General features: G+C 28.6%; 3 protein-coding genes across 4 annotated transcripts; 1 reads left to right on the forward strand and 2 right to left on the reverse strand.

Moving 5' to 3' along the window:
• Positions 1-1,198: 1,198 nt before the first annotated feature.
• On the reverse strand, positions 1,199-2,666 carry LOC113867454 (embryo-specific protein ATS3B-like). Its single transcript, XM_027502797.1, has 3 exons — positions 2,432-2,666; positions 2,173-2,286; positions 1,199-1,827 (listed from the first exon to the last, which is right to left on the reverse strand). Exons 1-3 carry the CDS (start codon positions 2,558-2,560, stop codon positions 1,486-1,488), a joined length of 585 nt encoding a protein of 194 aa, XP_027358598.1. The 5' UTR covers positions 2,561-2,666; the 3' UTR covers positions 1,199-1,485.
• Positions 2,667-14,465: 11,799 nt separating this feature from the next.
• Positions 14,466-16,777, forward strand: LOC113867776 (probable ribosomal protein S11, mitochondrial). 2 transcript variants are annotated; one of them, XM_027503242.1, is made up of 3 exons: positions 14,506-14,707; positions 15,686-15,846; positions 15,940-16,597. In XM_027503242.1, exons 1-3 carry the CDS (start codon positions 14,575-14,577, stop codon positions 16,546-16,548), a joined length of 903 nt encoding a protein of 300 aa, XP_027359043.1. In that variant the 5' UTR covers positions 14,506-14,574; the 3' UTR covers positions 16,549-16,597. The 2 variants fall into 2 exon arrangements, with proteins under 2 accessions (XP_027359042.1, XP_027359043.1); XM_027503241.1 differs by having other exon boundaries at positions 14,466-14,707; positions 15,686-16,777.
• Positions 16,778-17,113: 336 nt separating this feature from the next.
• LOC113867674 (CDGSH iron-sulfur domain-containing protein NEET) lies at positions 17,114-20,214 on the reverse strand. Its single transcript, XM_027503101.1, has 2 exons — positions 19,877-20,214; positions 17,114-17,323 (listed from the first exon to the last, which is right to left on the reverse strand). The coding sequence occupies exons 1-2, from the start codon at positions 20,137-20,139 to the stop codon at positions 17,224-17,226; spliced, it is 363 nt and encodes a 120-aa protein (XP_027358902.1). The 5' UTR covers positions 20,140-20,214; the 3' UTR covers positions 17,114-17,223.
• Between the last annotated feature and the right edge of the window lie 1,790 nt (positions 20,215-22,004).

Here is a 22,004-nt window from a genome sequence, read left to right on the forward strand (position 1 = left end):
CGCCAAAAAGCATACGAAGTTACTGTTTTAGATGCATGATTGATAAATTAAAAGAAAACACTATGTTATTAAAATAAGAACTTGGCTCTCATAAAGGAAATCATGCAATTTAAAAAATTTCAATATAAATAATATTTATTTTTTTAAAATTTCTTACAAAATTGAGAGATATAAATACATTTATTACATCGCTTAATCCAAAATAAATGTGAATATATTTTTTTTCATGTGATTAATCCTATAATTTTAAAGAGTTTGTGAAATACTATTTTTTAAACTGTTGTAATTAGAAAAATAATTTCATGAGAATTAATCCTAATTTATTTAAATTTAAAGTTAAGTTTAATAATTGCATTTTAATATATTTTTTTATTACATATTTTTTCTATCTTTTCACTACTTTTTTATATAAAAAAATTAAACATGATATAAAAAAGTTGAATTTTATTAAAAAAAAAATATGATGTTGAAATCAAGAACATAACTTTTAAATACATAATTAAAAGTTTTAAATAAAAATGAATCTTCTATTTATTTAAGTGTCTAATAAGAATAATTATAAATAAAAATAAACTTTTTTTTTGTTGAAAAGTGTGACCACTATCTTAAGAGCTTGTCAAAAAATTCATTAATTTTATAAAATTAATTTTGAAGTTATTATATAATTTTAAACTGATACATATAATATTTTAAAAATAAAAAAATAGATGTCATATAATAATGTTTAATTACACGTGTTTATTTTTTTATTGATTTATCTATTTAATTAGTACTATAAATGTTTCTTATTTTTTAATTTTAATTAACGAGAAAATATAAAAATATTATAAATTTGACTTATTAAAGTAAAAAAATAAATTTTTATTATATTTTTCCTTTTCTTCAAATTTTATTATTTTTATTATATTTTGAGGTCAGTCCCTCTATTTCAAAACTATTGTATTTTAAAATTAAAAACAGATGAAAAAAATCATCAACTAACTTAAAATTTATTACACTTAACTAAATACATTTATTTAATCTCCTCTTATTTAACTTACTTACATAGAATGATTTATTAAATTAGTTATCTACAACATTATTAAATGAGAATATAACTATAGAAGTTAACAAAACTTTGAATTTTTAAAATAATAATTTTGAAATAAAAAAGAAAAAACACGTAGTTTCTGGGATGAAAGAAGTAACTCGTTTATCTCGTGCCAACCCCCATTGTTCTTTTATATGATGTCACAAAAAGGTTGAGAAAGAAATATAAACAACAGGAACAAAATATAAAAACATGATATCAATATTTAATAAAAAGTTGTTCAAATACAACAACCCTTAACATAAATTAAACAAAGCTTTCAAAAGCAAAGCCTACTAAAAGACTTTGGTCAATAGTACACATCTCATGCTCCTACTTCTACATAAAGTACTATTAAGTTCCATGGCTATATGTAAAAGGAGCTATGGAATATGGAAGCTTATAAGAGCATAACGTTACATCCAAAAACTAAGAACAAAGCCTATAACCATACTGATTATAACCCATTTTTTAGGGGATAGTTGGTATGAGGAAGAAGGGGGTGGCGGAGGAGTAACACAATTATCATAGCCGTACCATGTACCATTAGGGATGGACTCGTTGAAATTAAAAGTAACAGGCTCTGAGTCGTAGCCATAGATTTTCACACTGTCAGGCTTCCAACCATATTCAGCACCAGATCTATATAGGTACACAAAACAAATAGGAGAAGCACATTCACCATCTATCTGAAATGAATCTGAAGAACACTGCTCAAATGTTCCTGCAATTGGATTATCTAGTCTTGGTTCATACACCTGATATGATACCATGATATTCAATATCAAAACATCAAAAGGGCTTTGTTAGTTAACATAACAAGGGTAATAATAAAAAAGATTGTTTAAAAAGTAATTATCTTTTCATATTTACAGCAAACCAAACAAGTATATAAACTAGAGCAAGAATAGTAATAAAAATAACAATAAAACGAACACAAATAGAAAAAAAAGGTAAAATAAAGAAAATTTAGCACAAGGGTTTGTTTAAATTTCTTCCAGAAACAACATATTTAGTTCAAAACTGTATCTTGAACCCCTTAAACATACATCACAAGAGAGAAAGAAATAAATCTATAAATTTATTGAAGAAAAAGACAAAACCTGGTTGCCATAAGCATCTCCAAACGCAATACCAATCTTATCCGTTGTGAATTTAGGTGATGAACAACTCGTAGTAATGACTACCAGGTACGAACAGTTCGCAGCGGTTGTCATCTATTTCCACACCCACAAAAATAAATAAATCATTTCCTTTCATATTATGCACAAAAACAGCCCCAAAGGAAATTTGTGTTTTTTAATTTCTGAAAATAAAACAACAAACGGATTGCTATAAAAATGTTCATATACCAGTTAGTACCTGAATATAACCAACAGAGAAGGATTCAGCTGCGTGAGGTTGCACAGAAGCATATTTGGACTCTGAGAGTGAAAGGGTCACTCCATAGGCAAAGCAAAACAGAAGAAGAAGAAGAACGTTTTTTATCATTTTTTCTCTTTCAGAAACATCAACCAAAAATTCAAGAGAGTAATCTAATCCGATAAAATAGTCAAAGTTCAATCTTTTCTTGTTCTGCTTTCGGACAAGGCTAGTGGCTTATGATATTTATATGCATCACGGCACCACTTAAACGGCAAAAGGTGAAAACGTCGTCCAATGAAGTAAGGGTACATTCGACTTTGTGACTCGTTTTCCTCGTCCATGTCGTTCATATTTACCTGTTAATTTTTTACTGGCTGTACATTCCGTGCGTTGCACGAGTTTGAATATTAAAAGGTTGCAAAATGACAAAATAATTAAATTATGTTATGGTATGGGACCACGAAATTTAATATTAAAATAAAAACGGATTTCATGATAAACTTCAATCCCTAAATCACTTAGGCTGTTTGGGAGTTAGGTTTAGAAAGGAAAAAAAAAAAGAAAAAATTAATCTTATTTAAAAATTATTTAATTAAAAAAATAAGATTTTAAGAATTTTTTTAAACTTTCTAAAATCTTTTAAAAATTTGTTTTTTAAGTTTTTTTATTTTGAGAGTTTTTTATCTTCTATTCTTTCATATTATTTTACAAATATGATTTTTTTAACTTTTTTTTAATTGTTAGTTTTCAAGTGATAATTTTTTTAAAAAATTTAAAAATAAAAATATTAATTTTAAAATTATTTATATAATTAAACTCTATATTATTCTCTCTTCTCAATATTAAACATCCAAACAAAAGAGAGGTTTAACCACCTTCTTCCTCCTCTTTCTTTCCTCTCATTTCCTTCTTTCTCCTTTTAAATTTTTTCTTTTCTTTTCTCTCCAACCTCTCAAATAAAATCTTAAACAATGAAGAAAGAATAAAAGATAATTTTTTTAAAAATTATAATAAAATAATTAATATAAATTAATTAAGTGATATATTTATTAGAGTTTATTTTGTGTAAAATTACATAATTTAAAAAACCCTAAATAAAAAATATCAAGTTATTAAAAAAAAATTCTTATGATTTATTGTAATAAAATAAAATCTAAATGCGCAATGAAGTAGTTTTTTTTAATTAAAAATTATAAAATATATAAATTATCTAAAAAAATTAAAAACTACATCTTAAAAAACGAAGTATTTTATGATAACATGAAAAATACTATAGTACCTATAAATTTTTAAAATATTATGTATCTTTTTTTAAATTAATAATTGTAATTTCTCTAAAATATATTTCAAATTAAAATGTATTTATATTTTTAAAATAAAAAAATTATTATTTATTAATATAAAATTAATAATTATAATTATTTCACCCGTAAGAATGTATAAAATACAGTACATTCTAAAAATTAGCTTATTTTGATAGTTTGTGAGAAACGTCTTTTTCAACTAACGACTAAATTGCCACAACGCTAGTTATTAAATAGGTTAGCCAAATCCTGGATTCTTTCAAGTTCAGTTTGTTTAGCGTTAACGGGTTTTTGTATGAATTTTTTTATAATTTTAGTTATTTAAATTATGTTCTTCATTTTATAATTTTGTTTAATAATTAACAAAAATATAATAATATGCAAAGCATTGTTATTTTATACAAAGTTACAAAAAAAATTAAATGAAAATAAAAAATACTTTTATAATACTTATGTATTTTATTTAATATTTCTATTTAAGTATTTTATATTTTTATTTGTTGTATATAAATATGTAATTATACTTTAATTCAATTGTAATTTTGTTAATTATTGAATAGCATTTTAAAGTAAATATATAATTTGAATAATCAAAATTATTTAATTATAAATATAAAATTTAAAGCAATTTGATAAAATTAATTAACTTGATAATACTAAATAAATGTAGGACACTAGGACATACACGTGGTTTCGAAGAAAGACAGCATCTAACATAGACGCGTATCCATTGCTTGATGCAAAACACGTAGCATGTTTAAGTATAAAGAAATTCCATCACAATTATTATATAATATTTTTTCTAAAATTAATGGGTGCGAGAAAGGGACTTTTAGTTAAAATCTCTGATACTAAAAAAATTTAATATAATATTTAATAACTTAAAAAATAAAAAAATAAAAAATATATATATATATATGATCCTTTCAAATAATTTCATTTAAATTGTTTAATAGTAATAATAATTTAATGTTTAAATAGTTCATGATCCAGACTACAAATTTGATCTGGCCGGAAATTAATTTTGATAATTAAAGTTTTAAAAACTAAATATATATATATATATATATATATATATATATATTATTACAATATTTTTTATTGAGACTCGAGACTACATACTAACAATCTTTGTCGGTTAATCAATTTATTTTGTGATAAACTTTATATATTTTTTAGGACATGTTTGAACTACATTTTAATTTATTTTACTTTGATCTACTGACATTTAATTTTTAAAATTTTATATTTTATATTTAAAAAAACTATATATTAATAATAACATCCATGTTAATAATAATTCTGTATATTTTTTAAAAAAATCATCTAATAAATGCTAATATTTTGAATAATGGGATATTATGTTTATATTCATATTAATTTTTTTTAAAACATATAGTGTATATTATATGACTTTTTTAATCAATGCATAAAAACTTCTACCATGAGTATTCTCCCTTAAAATTGGAACAAGAAGAGGAGGAGCAACAACTAACAAATTACACCCAACTGTAAGTAATATAAGGTAAATTGACAAGTTAAAGTAGCATCACACTTACTATATTTTTAAAAATATATGAAAAATTTAGAGACATTACAGTTGTCATGTGAGACTTAATTTCTCTAATCAAAGAAACAACTAATAGGAATAAGAATTTGATATTCAATCAATTGAACAGAAACTTTCTAATGATCCATTTTCACAATGATTTCGTTCAACTTTAAACAACTTCATAGGAGGCTTCCAACAGGGAAAAAAAACTACTCTAGCATGGTTCAAAATTTTGTCTCAAAACCTTATCAGGATCATTATTATTGAAAATGAATTCCACAAAAGCCCAACAAACAAAACTAAGCAATAAATGCCAATTAATAGAAAACAGAGAAAAATTCTACTTAATATCAAACTTCAACCATTTATGCACGCCAAGTTTCAAAAAGCATTTGATCAGATTAGACCAAATATTTCTAACACTATCTGTCATTGGCTTTTGGAGGACTAACACTATAAGTCAACATACATACTCTTAGAAACACATCTTTTGATCTTATCCCAATTTCAATCACCCTTATAGAAAATTGTGGCATAAAATACATCATAGAACATAAAATATTTTTAAAATGAATGTATTTATTATTTAGTTTTTAATGTTCAATATACTATCCTTTATTTGTTTATTAGCAACGCAATAATTTATTATTTATCATTTAATTTTTTACAAGCTGAGTTGACAAAATAAACGGTAAATCAGTTGAAAGTGAATTTTTAGATGAAACTGCTTAATTAATTCATTAAATTTGGAGTATATTTTATAAATTTCGTTGTTTATATGTTTTATATATGATTGATATTTTTCTTTTATAGACAAATTTTAAAATTTTTTAATTAATTATGATTTTTAACAGTATTTTGGACTGGGTTTTTTTAACAAAATTAAAAGTTACTGAAAAATAATTTTGTTAACATATTGAAGATAAAGCTGGAGAAAATTACTAAGCAATAACAACGAGATAATCAATATTAATATAATTATCCAAACACATTAATTCAGAGATAATATCCGTTGAATTATATATATATATATATATATAAGTAAATACTATAATATACCATTTATTGTCATTCTTATATAAAAGTCTGGTTTCAAAAATCTAAATACTTTATTTCATAATAAGGCTTTGTTTGCATCAGCGATTAAAAATATAATAAAAAATAAAAAATGTTATTTAAATATATTAAAACAAAAAATAATGAAGTGATTTAAAAATAAATAATATAAAAGATTATTTTTTTTATATCACATCTCCTTTCTTGTCTTTTTTTTTCTAGAGTTGTGTGTGTGACCTGAAAAAGATACCTTTCTGCTTTCATTCTCTTTCCTTTTCCCATTAAATATGAATAGCAATTTTGGTTCCCGCCACATTCTTCCCTCCTTGGTTACCTACTCCCATGGAAGCATATTCTAATACCCTTGGTTAGCTACCTACCCCATTCAAACAGAGAGTAAAACTGAATATAATATGTGGTAATGGACCATCTTTCTACATCACTTCATACGGTATGGGAGCGTAGGTACATTAATTTCCAAGCATTCATTCAATTTCAAATTGCACCGACACTCCGTACCTTCCTAACCCCTGCTTCTCGATAAATTATTCACTAGTTTGCTTTCAGCCACTTGTATTTTTATGAGCGCTAAAAATACGTGTTGAAAATGCTTATTTGTTAAATTATTATCACTATTATGTGTGTCAAAAATATTTATATATTAGGTTATTATTAGTTAGATCTTTCATAGTTTTGAATCGTAATTTTTTAATAAAATTACTGTGTGATTTTATTCACATATTTTTATGCATGTCTATAATAGTTAAGCTTAATTATATTTTTTTATAAAGAATAAAAATTTTATGATAAGTTTTTATAATTTTTTTTGTTAAAGTTTATTCACTGAAAATTTGAGAAGTTAAAATTTAATTCTTATTATCAACTTTATTTTATTAAATGCATGTTAGCTTTCAGCCAGCTCAATATTTTTATATAGTATTAAGTAACATGTCATATCATTTATTATATTATTTTTTATTATTTAAAATTATATAATTACAAATAAATATCTAAATATATTTTAAATAACTGTATAAAAATTACTTTAACTTTTTTTCTTTCTTCTTCTTGCACCCCCTCTACTCTCCTTTCCAGTATTCCTTCCCCCTCTCCTTGTAGCACTCCATCTCTCAACCCCACCCCTTTCTTTTTGAACCTTTTCTCCATTTTTACCATGTATCCTTTTCCTTTTTCTTCCTACTAGCATAGTAGTAGTTATAAATGTAAAAACACTAAAACTTGGGGTGATTTTTTCTAACAAGCCTATGGTCATTTCCATGCTATTTGGCATGGACATGACATCACTATAAACTTTGACTGTTCGTCCCCTGACATTAACACTAGTAAGCTTTGTTTCTTGCTTTATCTTAATTCCTATCCACCAATGCACCTAAAAATAAAATAAAAGTCATAAAATTAGACTATCATGTCTCATGATATATAGTAGCAACACCGTCCAAGTGTCCCAAATTCTATTAACAAAAATTAACAATAAAGTACCAGATGAGCATCATAAATACTGGTTCTTTTGACAATTTACTTCTGATGTAGTACCTAACTAGTTTAGGCACATTATTTTTACTTAATGAGGACTATACAAGAAGTTAACTAGTTTAGGCACTTAACGTAAGGAGTTGACGACAAGAATTAAAAAGATAATTAGGTCTAATATTTATGTATCATTGATTAGATTTTGAACCATACAAAATTTATGATGATATTTCAAAAACAAAAAAGTTGTTTATTCATATATTAGTAAGGATATTTTTATACCATTGCATTAATTAGTATAACACCTTAATTTAATTTTTAAATAAATAAATTTCACAAAATGGGAATAATAAATTTTTTTATTTAAATAGTTTCCAACGCATAGTTTCATCGAAGTATTTCAAAATAAGAATAAATTACAAGTTTATATCAAAGGACTACCACAAGACTTATTCAAATACATCATATTTTCAAAATAAAGATTATAAGTCCTATAGTAGTATCATCCATCTCTTCATTGAGCCTGGTACTAATCATCTTGGTCACTTGAAAAATAAATGTAAAGGTGAATACTTTACACTACCACATACAAGTACAGAGACTCACATTGCACATTTCACACGTTTTCTAACATAATTCAAATCAAGTACAACAAACACAAATAATAATTCTCCATTTTAATTTGCAAACAAGTGCGCTTTCTGCACTAACAAACAATCCACACACACATGCACTCACTGCGCGTAGCTACGCTCACTATGGCACTGTGATCGCAAATTCCTAATTTCTTTAACTTCAGAGACTTACTCAGTTCACACCATGGATGGTTGTCAGATAGCCCCTGCCTCACAGATATAGCGTGTGCGGTCACGAGTCTCTTGGCAAAGGTATTAGTCAAAGACCGAGTCAGGAGGAGAGTGTGTGGCCTGTGATACACCCACACTCACTATTGATGTCACCACTACCCTCTCTTCCCCAAAGTATTTCTACCGCTCCCATCTTCCACACCCCCAGTGTATCGTTGAACCATTCATAATTTTTCGACATTTCAAACACAATCACAATCAAAGTTACATGCTATTCACACATATTTTAGTCATTTCATAATACTCATCACTAACCAATGGCATGTCCTCACATTTTCATCCATATTGTAATCAACCATCTCATCATAATCATCACATTTCATCACACGCAATATCAATCACATCGCATTTCACACAAGTTCCATTCTAATTCAATCATTATCAAACCATTCCATCACACACACATTTTTCCTATCTTCTATCTCAACCACATTGCAACTCACAACAAATAAACAAATTCAAAACAAATGAGATAGGATAAAGTCCCTCCTTACTTCAGAATGAAGACTCAAACACAAAATCAACGATAAACATATTTTTCAAATGAATTTTGTTATAAAAACATGGAAAACTCCATGCGAAATTGAAAGAATAAGGAAGAGGGACGACAATTAAAATCTTAGTTCTTAGAACTTACCTTCAAATGTGATTCTAATCTTCAATCTTATACCCAAACAGCTTTGGAGACAGTTTAAGCAGTGAAACAGAGTTTTGAGTTGAGAGAATTGAAGAGAGTTTGAAGAGATGGATGAGATATGAGCTTCCTAAATCTTAAACCCCTCAAATACCCTTCTGGTTGCGATACTCTTGCTACAGTAGCGACACTTCCTCTCGCTACAGAAAAAATCTCAGCAAAAACTGCATTCTTATTTTTGCAGAATTTCTATACAACGAGACTGCATCCAGAAATGTATCCTCCTCTCTTGCCATTTCGCTGCAGCGAGAACGCAACAAAATCATGCTTCTCACCCAGGGCCTTCTCGCTACAGCGAGAACACCCTGCAGTACACACTTAACTAATATTTTCAAGCAATCCAACTACATCCAATCTCTCAATACACAACCAACATCCACAATTATACACACACACATATATATATACATTCATATACATGTATTCACACATATACACATACATTCACATCATCATACTCGTCGAACACCCATTCAAATAAAAATTCACAATTTATATTAATAATCAATAATTTACAAAACTTAGAGTGTTACAATTAGAACAATTTTGATTATTGTAATAATTTAATTTTAAATATTATTTATTAAAATAATATTAATAAGTATATTTGATGGTATTTAAAAAATTTTGAAACAAATAAAAAGCATCACACACTAGATTTAAAAAAAATATTATTGTGACACTTATTTTTGTAAAATAATTTTTAAACACTATCAAATCCATTCATTTTAATAAGTAGTTATTAAGTTATATTTTTTTAAAAATAGATTTTAGAATTTAATTAATATAGTAAAAAAAATCAATATATTTATATTGTTTGAGATTTAGTATGATTTAATTTGATATGTTTTTATTTTATTTTATACAATTTTTTCTTATTTTGTATGATAACTTAATTCTCTATTTTTTTTATTACATAAGCACTCAATTTTTTATGCAATTATATAAATAAGAGAATATATATTAAAGTAATATAACAATAGAAAAATGCATATAAAATTATTAAACCTCAAGGATTGTGAGGATTGCTCTGAAAAGGGCTCAAAGAAGAAAGATGGAGTCGGTGAGTGTATTTTGGGGGTAATAATAGTTCACATTTGTCGCATAGTGGAGCCTTTGAAGGTAAAAAATTTTGGAACTTAATGTGTGAAACTTCTTAACTAGTATTGCGAAGAAGCTTTATGCAGAAAGGTGATGACACTAACAAGTTAGAATTGGACAATTTGGATTTAGAGTGTTCAATAAGTTAGAAGCTATAGAACTAGGCTTGGAGAAATAGTTATTAAGTCTAAAAAAATAATTAGGATTGGTTGTGCATGACAATGAACTTGAGGTGCTCAAAAGGTTACAAGATCCAAGATCTAGAACAAAGAGATGTGGAAGTAGTGAATATTTTAGTAAGTACCATAGTGGCTCTAAAAATTGAGGCAAATCATGCCCCGCGATGGGCGCTAAAATGTTCGTACTAGGTAATCACCAATCTTCTTGTCTCCGTTGGTTTGAGGTGACGTCCTTCCTTATACTACTGAAGCAGGTATACCTACAAAAGGCACTCCGATGATGAAGTCAAGTACGAATTTAGGTAATAAATGCTATTTAATATTCAAAAGTCTACCTTTTACCTATACATCTTACCTTCCTTTTATAGGCATTATTATGGGTTAATGAGCTTTGTGAGTCAGTCCTATTTTTAGCCTTTTAATTAAGCTGGTAATATTTTTTATCATTTATCCAAATAAACTTAATTATTCTTTAATTCGTTATTAACCTGATTGAAGGGGTACTTGTCTCACTTAGGCCGAATGGGTACTCGGATTCTTTTTTTACAAGAAAGACCGCGTAGTATCTTATCTAGTACAACTACTAAAATCGTTCTAAATATAGCAACACAAGTAAACCCTAAACCCTAAAATTGTAAGTGTTGGCTCCTAATGAGACAACACTCTCAGAGCTTGACACGTTATCACGTGTGTCATCCCTGTTCTAAATGAATTTCATATCACGTGGCCTGCCCACCACAGATCGAGAATTTGTTTCAATGCAGCCCTATTTTAGTAATTTAAAAAAAAAAATACCCAAAAAGGCAAAAAAGCCTAAAACAAACCCTTAAGGAACTAGGATTTAACTTTAAGCTACTAAAGACCTAAATCCCTTGCACTGTTTTGGTTCATGTTAGTGGTGGAAGGGCTTAGTTACCTAATAAGGAGCGCATTGGACAAATGTATGTTTACAAGTGTTGGAAAGGGTGATAGTCCTTTGATTTTTCTGTTACAATTTGCAAATGATAAGCTTATGTTCAGGGAGGCAACACAACAAAACTTGTAGACCCTAAAGGCAATTTTGAGAAGCTTTGAACTAGTTTTGGACATGAAGATCAAATTTCACAAAAGTTGCATTGTTGGTATTAATACGGAAGTGAAATGTATTGATTTGGTGACCTCTTTTCTTAATTGTAAGGTTTGTAATCTTTTGTTTCCTTATTTGGGCTTGAAGGTGGGAGATAATCCAAGGAGACATGGGGACATAGGGCTTGGATTAGGCTACCCAAAATTCTTAGAGGTAAACTTGCATCTTGGAAACATAGGTTTATCTCCTTGGGTGGTTGGGTTACTTTGATAAATGCAGTGCTTAATAGTATACCTTTGCACTATTTATCATTTTGGAAAATTTCAAATGGTGTACTTAAGGAGGCTATAAGCATACAACAAAATTTTCTATGGAGCAAAGTTAATGATAAATAAAAAATTCTATGGGTCAAATGGTCATTAATTTGCAAATCGAAGAAGGAATGAGGGGGGGTGAAGGATTGGAGAATATTTAATCCCAATTTACTGGGTAAATAGATGTGGTGAGGCTTATCAAATCTTTGTTGTACATGAATTGCTATTTTATGTGTGAGGTATGGACCTTTTACTAAATTCTTTAAGTGTGATTCTATAGATGTACATGTCTCTTAGTGGTGGAAGGATCAATTTTGAGTGATGCAACAAACAAATAGATGGTTTGATGTGTGTACTGTTAGGCGAATTGGTGTAAAAAGTGCAACTCAATTTTGGATAGAAAAGTGGTGTGAGGAGACAAGACTGATGGAGGCATTTTCTTGTTTATTCTCTATTATGGTGAATAATAATTTTTTAGAAGCGGACAATGGTTATAAAGTTGGGTCAATGTGAAATTGAGGTAGAATGGTGCAAATCATCTGGGGTAAATCTTTAAACACAAGAGTAGGATGTGTGAGTGTTGCAAAGTGATCCGAGTGGGGATTTTTCAGTGAAAGCAATATATAATTATTTGCATTCGTTACTGGGACATGTGCTAGTTTTATCTCAAAATGTACATGTTACTTTGAAAAAAGTATGGAAATCATAGGCTCTTCATAAAGTTTTGGTGTTTATTTGGCAAGTGTTGTTGAATGCAATCTCATCTAATATGAATTTATCAAAATGTGAAGTCTTTCTTGTATTATTTGATTGATGTTTATGTAGCACATATGAATAAGAAATTGCACATCTGTTTCTACTGTGTGAGGTAGCCCAAAAGGTTTGGTATTATATTTTGTCTTGCTTAGATTTGATTATGCCTTTATTAGGGGATATTTCGACTCTAAAAATTGTCTTTGTGCGAGGCCTTTGCAAATGGGAAAAGGTAGAAAGTGATCATGTCAGTATGGATGTAGAGTATTTGGCTATATCAAAATAGGATTGTTTTTAATTATAGAGTTCTGAATGTGATAGAGGAGATTAAATTCTAATTCTAAAAATGAGTCTCTTTACAATTAAAAAATTGGAAGGTTCTATATTCGAATTGAATAAGAAATTCAAAACCATGTATTAATTGTCATGATTACTTTTTCATGTGTGTAACTAGTTTTAAATATCCCCTAACACTCAAAAGCTTATAAAAGAAAGTTCATTTTATTTACTAAGTTTTGTATTATTTATGATAAATAATATATAAAATGAATTATTTTAGGTTTTTTTTTTTATATGAATTAGTGTTTGTAATAATGGGTAGTTCAATAAAATTTACGCATATAATTTATCTAAAGTAATAAAATATATAAAATGAAAAGAGTGAATCTTTATTTATTTTTGTTTTAAAAAATAACTGGATAAATAAATATTTAAATTCAAATTAATGATAGATATAAGGATATATTTGAGACATGTTTTTTTTTCTATTTTTTAATTTTTTTTAATTGGTCAATTTTTTTAAACTCAAACTTTACTCAATCAAGACCTAATAATATTAGAACAAGACAATGTTAACTTAATTTATAAAAAAATTTAATAATATTAATATTACAAACAATTAAATTTTTTAATTAACTAAATATAATTATTGATGGTATATATTTTAAAATAAACAATATCAATATAAATATCATATCATAATACGTAAAAAATTATATATAAAGTATTGAAATCTTATTAGCAATACATAAATTACTTTTAAAAGTATAAATATTTTTAATGGACGTGAACCTAAACTGGGACAAGTCGAGTCTTAGGTAGATTCATGTTCATTTGTTGAATTTGATATAAAAAAATATAAATAATTTTTAAACTTACTTTATTTTTCAAAATTTTAACTTAATTAACAAAAAGTAAAATTAAAAAACCTAACGTCTTAAATACTTTATATATTATACTGAAATGTTAAATGATATTTTGCACCAAAAATTGGTAATGATATGAAAGTTAAAACAAAATATCTTATTAAGTTAAAAAAATTGAAATTAGAATAACATAACTAATTAAGAATTTTATATTAATAATTAGGGTTATTATTGAATGAGTATATTATAAGTATGTTAGTTTAGTTTTTTGGCTTTATATTTTGTTTGAAATATTTTACTTTAAAATATAAAATAACCAATTTAAGAATTGAATTATTGACACACGTAATCATAACTAACCAAATACAATTTCAAAAGCATTACACATTATCGGTCATGGGATTAATACACATTCAATTATATAATTGCTTAAACCCATTTATGAAATAGCCCATGTTAATCTGGGCCATGAAATAGCCCATGTAAACACACACAGTGTCATCGTATCGTACTGAAAGAAAGAAGAAAAAACAAATGATTGAGTAGTGAGTGCTTTCTAACGAGGGAGGAAGCGAACCAGAGTGTGAATCTGAAACTGAAACCCTAACTTATAACAACGATGCATCGTTTTCTCTCTTCCATTCGCCATGGCCGTGGATCTTCCCTCATTTCTCTTCTTGCACCTAAGCCCTCGCTTCCATCCAACGCTGCTCTACGACATCACCGTTTCTCGCTGTTTCCCCAAAACGACGGTAATCTTTCAATCTCTCTACTTTTATTAAAGGAAAGTCGTAGGGATCATGCTTGTAATTTTCACGGCGTCGTTTCGATATATAGATAGATGGAGGATTAGTGAGTGTTAACAGTTTTCAAAGCGGAAAAGAGAATGTTATGTCAAGCTCGAAGTATATATGCAATTTTCGTTTATGTGAATTGGGCGCTGAGGTTGTTAATTTTGCTAACAAATTCATCAATTTAGGGACCCATGCAGCATAAGTAATGTTTTTCTGGGATCGAGTTGTAGGTTTATTGTGTAATCGTTTAAAGCGTTTAATTGTATATAATATGTTGTAGTGCATGGGTGCTGTGCTTAGTGTGCTACTATGGTCACTGATAAGTGATTCCTAATTGTGATTTGAACTCAGATGGACTTGCGCGCTCGTGCGTGCACACACACACACACACACACCCCGTTCTAATCTGTTTCAGGAAAATCATTGTAATGGGAAAGCCATCCTTCTTATGAATGATTTTGGAGCGTATCATCAAGATATTAGCATAGATGATGATAATGATAATGGATTCCACAGTTCTACATATTGAATGATTTTAGAAATGTCTTTTGTATGACATGTAGCGATTTTGGGATGCCCGCATTTGAGGGGTGGTGTTGTTTTCCTTTTTTCGAGTTGCTTTTATCAATCATTTTTGTCGAAAGATTGGTGCATTAGTGACTGGTTGCTTTGTTTATTTGGGAGTTCTTGAATTGTGTGTTTTCAGTTCTGAACTGAAATGTGTGATATTGATCCATGTAACGATCAGCTTTGTCATGTTATCCTCAAAGTTGGGCTCCTTTATTGATGAAATTAGGAAAACAGAAAAGGGGTAGTAGCAGTAGTAATGGATACCCCAAATCATTCTATCATTTAATTTGTAAGGTTTAGTTTTCCTTTCCTGGGTCATCTCAACATTCATTATAAGGGAACTTATTCAATATTTTCAAACTGCAGAATATGTTAGAGGATTTTCAAGTGTCAATCGGGATTGGAGGAGGAATAATCTGAGCCAGAATGTGAATGAAAATGTGAATTCTCATCGTGATTTTATCCAAGATTTAAAGAACATAAACTCCAGAAGTGGGAATAATCTGAGCCAGAATGTGAATGAAAATGTGAAGTCTCATCGTGATTTTATCCAAGATTTAAAGAACATAAACTCCAGAAGTGGGAATAATCTGAGCCAGAATGTGAATGAAAATGTGAAGTCTCATCGTGATTTTGTCCAAGATTTAAATAACATAAACTCCAGAAGTGGGAATAATCTGAGCCAAAATGCGAATGCAAATACTCCTCCAGATTTTATGAATGATAAAGAGAACATAAACTTCAGAAGCGGGAATGATGCTGAGACTGGCCAGAATTCTAGGCCTATGGATTTTGTAAGAGGAATTATTGAGGACGATAACGTTATGAGGGTTTCTTCTCAGTATCATTATGAGCAGGATGCTGATTTTGTTCACATAAAGATGTTGCGTAACAATACCTTTGTTACTGTAACAGATTCTAAAGGAAATATAAAACTCAGTGGTTCTGCTGGTTCCTTGAAAGAGATGAAAGCAGGGCAAAAGCTTTCAAGGTATGCTGCTGAAGCAACTGCAGAAGTTGTTGGCCGAAGAGCTAGGGGTTTGGGGTTGAAATCTGTTGTCATGAAAGTGAATGGATTTACTCATTTTCGGAGGAAAAGGCAAGCAATAATGAGCTGGAGGGAGGGATTTACTGATTCTCGAGAGGATAGAAATCCAATTGTATTCATTGAAGATACCACTCGAAAACCCCATAATGGCTGCAGACTCCCAAAGAAACGACGCATTTAGATGTCTGTTATTGGGGCGGTCGAAGAAGCTTTATTTTATTTGGATGCAGATTGCACATGCTGATGTTTTTACTAAGCATATTTCATTATGATTCTAGTTGCTACTTGTAGATTATATGTTTGCTGCCTCTTGTCTACCTTTACATTTTGTACCATTATCAAGGTTCATTAACTGGTTTTTCTGTAGCAGTATGTACCGATGGGCTTTTCTCAATATAAGGTTATGGTAATTATATTGATCCTGTGTAACCTTGACAACCCATGCTCCTTTTATTTTTTTTACATGAAAAATAAATGACGAAATGAAAATAGTACCAGTCGTCATTTACATTTGGCGTTTAACCAATGCTTTGTTATACACAAGGGATCATGTAGACACCTACACAATAGTCAGATCTAAATCAACGCAACTTCCACTCTAGTTCCGCAGCACAAGTTTTAGATTGGTGTTGATTTTGTAGTCTGGGGTGTCTTGTGAAAATGGGATCATCATTCTTTTCAAGACCAAAATTATCGTGTAAACTTAAATTTTCATTTTAAGCAAACAGGCAGTCATGTGTTAAACCAATAGATAGCGGAGTCACAGCCTACGCCATGATTTATTTTGACATTGAAATGGTCTGACAAACAAAAATCTTCCTCCGAAAGTTAAATACAATCCTCTATTATCATAATTTTACTTTTTCAAAAGAAGAGGCCCAACATTATCCCCGGTGGCTTTGTTGTGCTTTACATGGCTCCCATCACAAAGAGGAAAAGTCCCTGATCTCCAACATCTGCACCCAAGCACCCAGAAAGATTAAGATTTTTGGAATTTAAGCATCATACGCATAACTTTCAAAACTCAAACCACATCAAACGCGGACTATATGTAGGAAAAATTCAAGACTTTCCACGTAAAATTATATTTCTAATAAAAGCTTTATTTTTCAAACCTGTTATTTCAGACCATATCAAGCAAGCGGTTTTTTTTTTTTTTTTTTTTTTTTTTTTGCCAATATCCTGTAAATTGGACTTCAAAGCAGTAACCTCACAAGGCTTCCAAATGGAACTCGTAAGTACCTTTTTTTTTCCCCTCATTTGAAGGGTCTCTTCAGAATAATTTATTATTTTCATGATCTATTTTCAACTTATTTCAATAAATTTTATCGTTAAATTTATGATATAAGTTATCATTTAAAAAAAAATTGAATAAGAATTTAAATAAACATTTATCCAAACGTACTCTTAATGTAATAATGATTGGTAACAGAACTTTGATGTTTAATAAATTTAGTAGATTATATGGAGAATAAAACCGCAAACTTGGTAAACAACCCTTCGTAAGCTATGATCTCAAATGTTACCTTCTATGTGATGTTCTCTTAGGTTGACAAGGACAACATACATAGAGAGTGACAGTCATATAGTTTCTATCCGAAGAGAGTTAATATTAAATGTAATAGTAGTGAACATTAAGAAATCTAGTTAAACAATGTCATAGAGATCCAAAAGAAATAATATATTGCCGTACCTATTTTAGCAAACGATAGCTTATCTTGCCATCCAAAGATAATAATAGGTCAAATTTATTTAACGATAGATGGTTAAATTTAATGTTGCATGTGTAGGTCAAACTCCATTCTATACTTATTTGTTGGTTCTAATCTAGTAATATGCACGATAATGGTGCAATATGCTTCCTTAATCTAAATAGAAGCTATTTTTGTTTGGTTACAATTATAGAAAGTTTTAATGGACAGTGGTAATTTTAGATTCTTTTAAAAGTTATTTAAACTAACTTTTCAAAATATTTTAGAATCAAATTATTTTCAACTTTTGATTCTTTCTTAATCTTAACGAAACAACTAAAAACACTGAGGTGATTATTCTTTGAAAAAAATGTACTTTTTTCATGACATAATCTTTAAATGAGCCAATTCTAATTTCTTAAGGAGCTTCAGTTAGTACCGTTAATGGGCTAAGCATCTCAGGATCCATTATACCTACAACAATTGATCATAATTCATGATTATGAATCATATGCTGCAACTTCATGCAACGGTACTAGGGATTGTTTTTGAGGTATGGAGAAACTTGGTCATTGATCAGGCATATCCTAATCTAAGAAGTGTTAGCATGTTACTCACAAATAGATGATGATATTGGATCATTTTTCATTTAGGCTTGCAGCTAATTGATACTGCGTAGCATGTTCCTTTTTCATGTCATGCTGTCCCACAGTCTTTTCAAGATTTTTCTGTAGAATTCTCCCATTTGCAACCATTATCCAACTTCAACCACAAGTTCCCTAGGCCATTTGTTTCTTTTCACCAACGAAAGATGAATATACAGTTTTCTAATTTTACTATATAGATGAATCTAGCAAGTTTAAAAATGCTTTAACTTGTTATAAACACGATAAATGATATTCTGTTGAACATTATCAAGGACATTTGGGATAGTTATATTTCATTCTCAACTAATTACTTTTCTTGAAATCTTTCAAGGAATAGATGAGAAAGTTTTACTCCCACCTATGAAGAAAGATGAGAAAAGTTTTATACCCACTTACTCATAAATTAGCTTCAAAGGAATCTCTTGTTCCCGTGAAATATTTGTATTTGCTTATTACAAAATGGAAAAAAATTGTGACTTTACACTCAATTGCCACAAAAAAGTCTTTTGAGTTTAATTTTGGTACACTGTCAGTATAAATAATTTTATATTGTTAATCAATAGAAAACATTGTAAATATAATTTTTATATTAATTATACAATTCATAATTAGATGACAATGCAAAAATCTTTGGTTTTTGTAATTTTCTTTTTTATTTTCTTCAACCAAACCTAAGGGACACCAAATTTGAGCTGACTTGTTCAGCAACAAACTTGAGCTTATCAATTTTGAGCTGAACCATGAATGACACCAACAATGCTATTGATTCTCCAACAAAAGTTGGTTGCTTTTCTAATATTGGACAAATAATTAACACATTGATCCGATAACACGGTGCGTGCATCCACTTTCCTGTTCCAGATGAAAATTGAACAGAACAGAACCTCTCATAATGCAACTACAGTTCTATTTTTTCCCCACTTTGAAAAGTTCTACTTCATATCGTTTGAATAAAGATTTTTTTTCTTCCTGTTTTCTTCCATTTGTTATTTTACTAAAAGAATAACAATAAAACAATTTAGTGGGTAGACAACTTTTTGTTAAAATGAATTAAAAGGGAACACTCCCAATTTAGCTCGTTGCATTATAAAAGTTAAGGGACATAGAAATAGATGGCACAATGATAAAATTAACCAAAAAGGAAAATTTCACAAACTGTTACAATAATTACCTGCAATAAGCAGTGAGTGGTTTGGAGAGTTCAGTAACCACCACAGAATCCACCACTTTCTCTTCACTCTTCCTGATATCTGGGTTTATATTCACCGCCTCAGCTTTTACCAAAACCACACGCCTTGGTCTCCTACCGCCAACACCAAAGGAACAAGGCTTGAAATGGGTACCTAAAACTCCCCTTTGGCTTTCAGCTAACCCCTTCAATGGGGTCATGCCATTGCACAAACCTCCACCAACTTGGCTTAGAACAGATTCCATTGAAAAGGGACTCTCTCTCTCTCTCTCTTTGTGCCTATCTTCTCCTGGCTTCACAACTATCAGATTCAGAAACAGAGTGGATGAGATAACACACAACCAGGATTGAATTACACGTGTGTTCCTGAACTTGTGGATGGCACACTCTTAAGTTCATGTCCACATAGGCACTATGAATGGTGCCAAATACACATGTTCTTTCTAAAATCTGAAAAAAAAGGTATAATAAAACTCTATTATTAAAGTAAAATCCAAAAAAAAAAAAGTACCAAAAAGTTAATTAAAAATAGTAAAAAAGAAACCCTATAAAACACTACCTAAATTTGTAGAAGAAAATTTTATAAATGATCAGGGGACCACTAAACAGCTACTACTTGACATTTGCAGAGAAAGCAAAAAAAAGTGTAAAAATGAATGATTACTAAAACTGTAAATCTGTTACTAATTGAGAAGAAAAAGACTTTAACTTTTCATGGCTAAGAATATGATAGTTAAGTCACACCATAAAGGTCATAAATATTTTATCATGTGATGATAGATATTATCACTGTCAAGTATTCAATGCGCTGCAACTACTTGTCGACAAAAATAACATCACAACCCCTAATGCAAATCAATATGGACCATGAGACCTTAACAAGATGCCAACACAAAGTTCAAATACATTCCTTCCACAAATTTGATTTATTTATATTTTTTATTATTTTGGAAATTTTGAAATATATGTGTTTATTAAAGAGGAGCACAGAAACCTCACTAAAATATTTGGTCGTCAAAATCTTTTCTTTTTGTGTTTAAAGTATAAAAAATAAGTAACTTCATTCTTTAAAATTAAAAAGTAACATTTCATTAAAAATGTTGTCATATTAAAAATATAATATATTATATTTTTAAATAAAGATTTATTATTTACAAATACTTAAATTCAATCTTAAAACTTAAAGTTGATAAAATCTTCAAATTAATGTTTACACCAACTTGTTTTACTGATATATACAGAAATGAAAATAAGAATATCCATAGGCACGAAAAAATTAATTGTATACATCAATAGATAAATGAAAAAAATGTATAATAGACACAATAATATATATATATATATATATATATATATATATCCAATATAACTATTTTGTAACATCTAATTGAACCCATTATGAACTACAAATATTTTTAATGGTCGAAGATAAACTCATAAAAAACTTTTCAAAATTTCAGATTATAAAAGTGAAATCACATGATAGCATAAATATAATATATCAAAAGCAAAAAGGCACACGTTAGTTGTACCACCAAATAATCAATGCCGTAAAAATAGAAAATTGTCGAAAAGTAAGAAGGAAAGGGACGCAACGACCACCATAAGATTATAAAAGCAAAACGTTAACTCTTCTTCCTTCCAACTAACAAAACTTACGAAATGGAAAGGAAAAAGGAAAACTATCAAAATAAATTATATAATATTTTAAAGGTGCAGAGTCCAAAATAATAAATATTTGCTTTATTTTTCATATATAAGTATATATAATCTCTTTAACTTAAATTATGTATAATTTTATTTTTAAGACTAATTAAGTATTTTTACTTTAAATATTTAACAAATTTGATTTTCTGCCGCTTTATTTTGCTTCAAACTTCTAAATCTTCAATTTTTTTATTCAAAATATTTACAAATTAAATTAAGTGAATTGTCTTTTACTCAAAACTCATTAATCAAAATATCATATTTTATCTGAATTAAAAAAGCTCACAATATTCTCCTTCCAAAATTTAATCTCACATTTTATTATATTCTTAAGTTTTTACTAAATTTCCTACTTTTTAAACTTTTAAAATGAGTTTACATCTCAATTTCATTACAAAAATCC

The sequence above is a fragment of the Abrus precatorius genome, unplaced genomic scaffold (genome assembly GCF_003935025.1).
Source record: "Abrus precatorius isolate BTA unplaced genomic scaffold, Abrus_2018 Scaffold5, whole genome shotgun sequence".
NCBI classification, from domain to species: Eukaryota; Viridiplantae; Streptophyta; class Magnoliopsida; order Fabales; family Fabaceae; genus Abrus; species Abrus precatorius.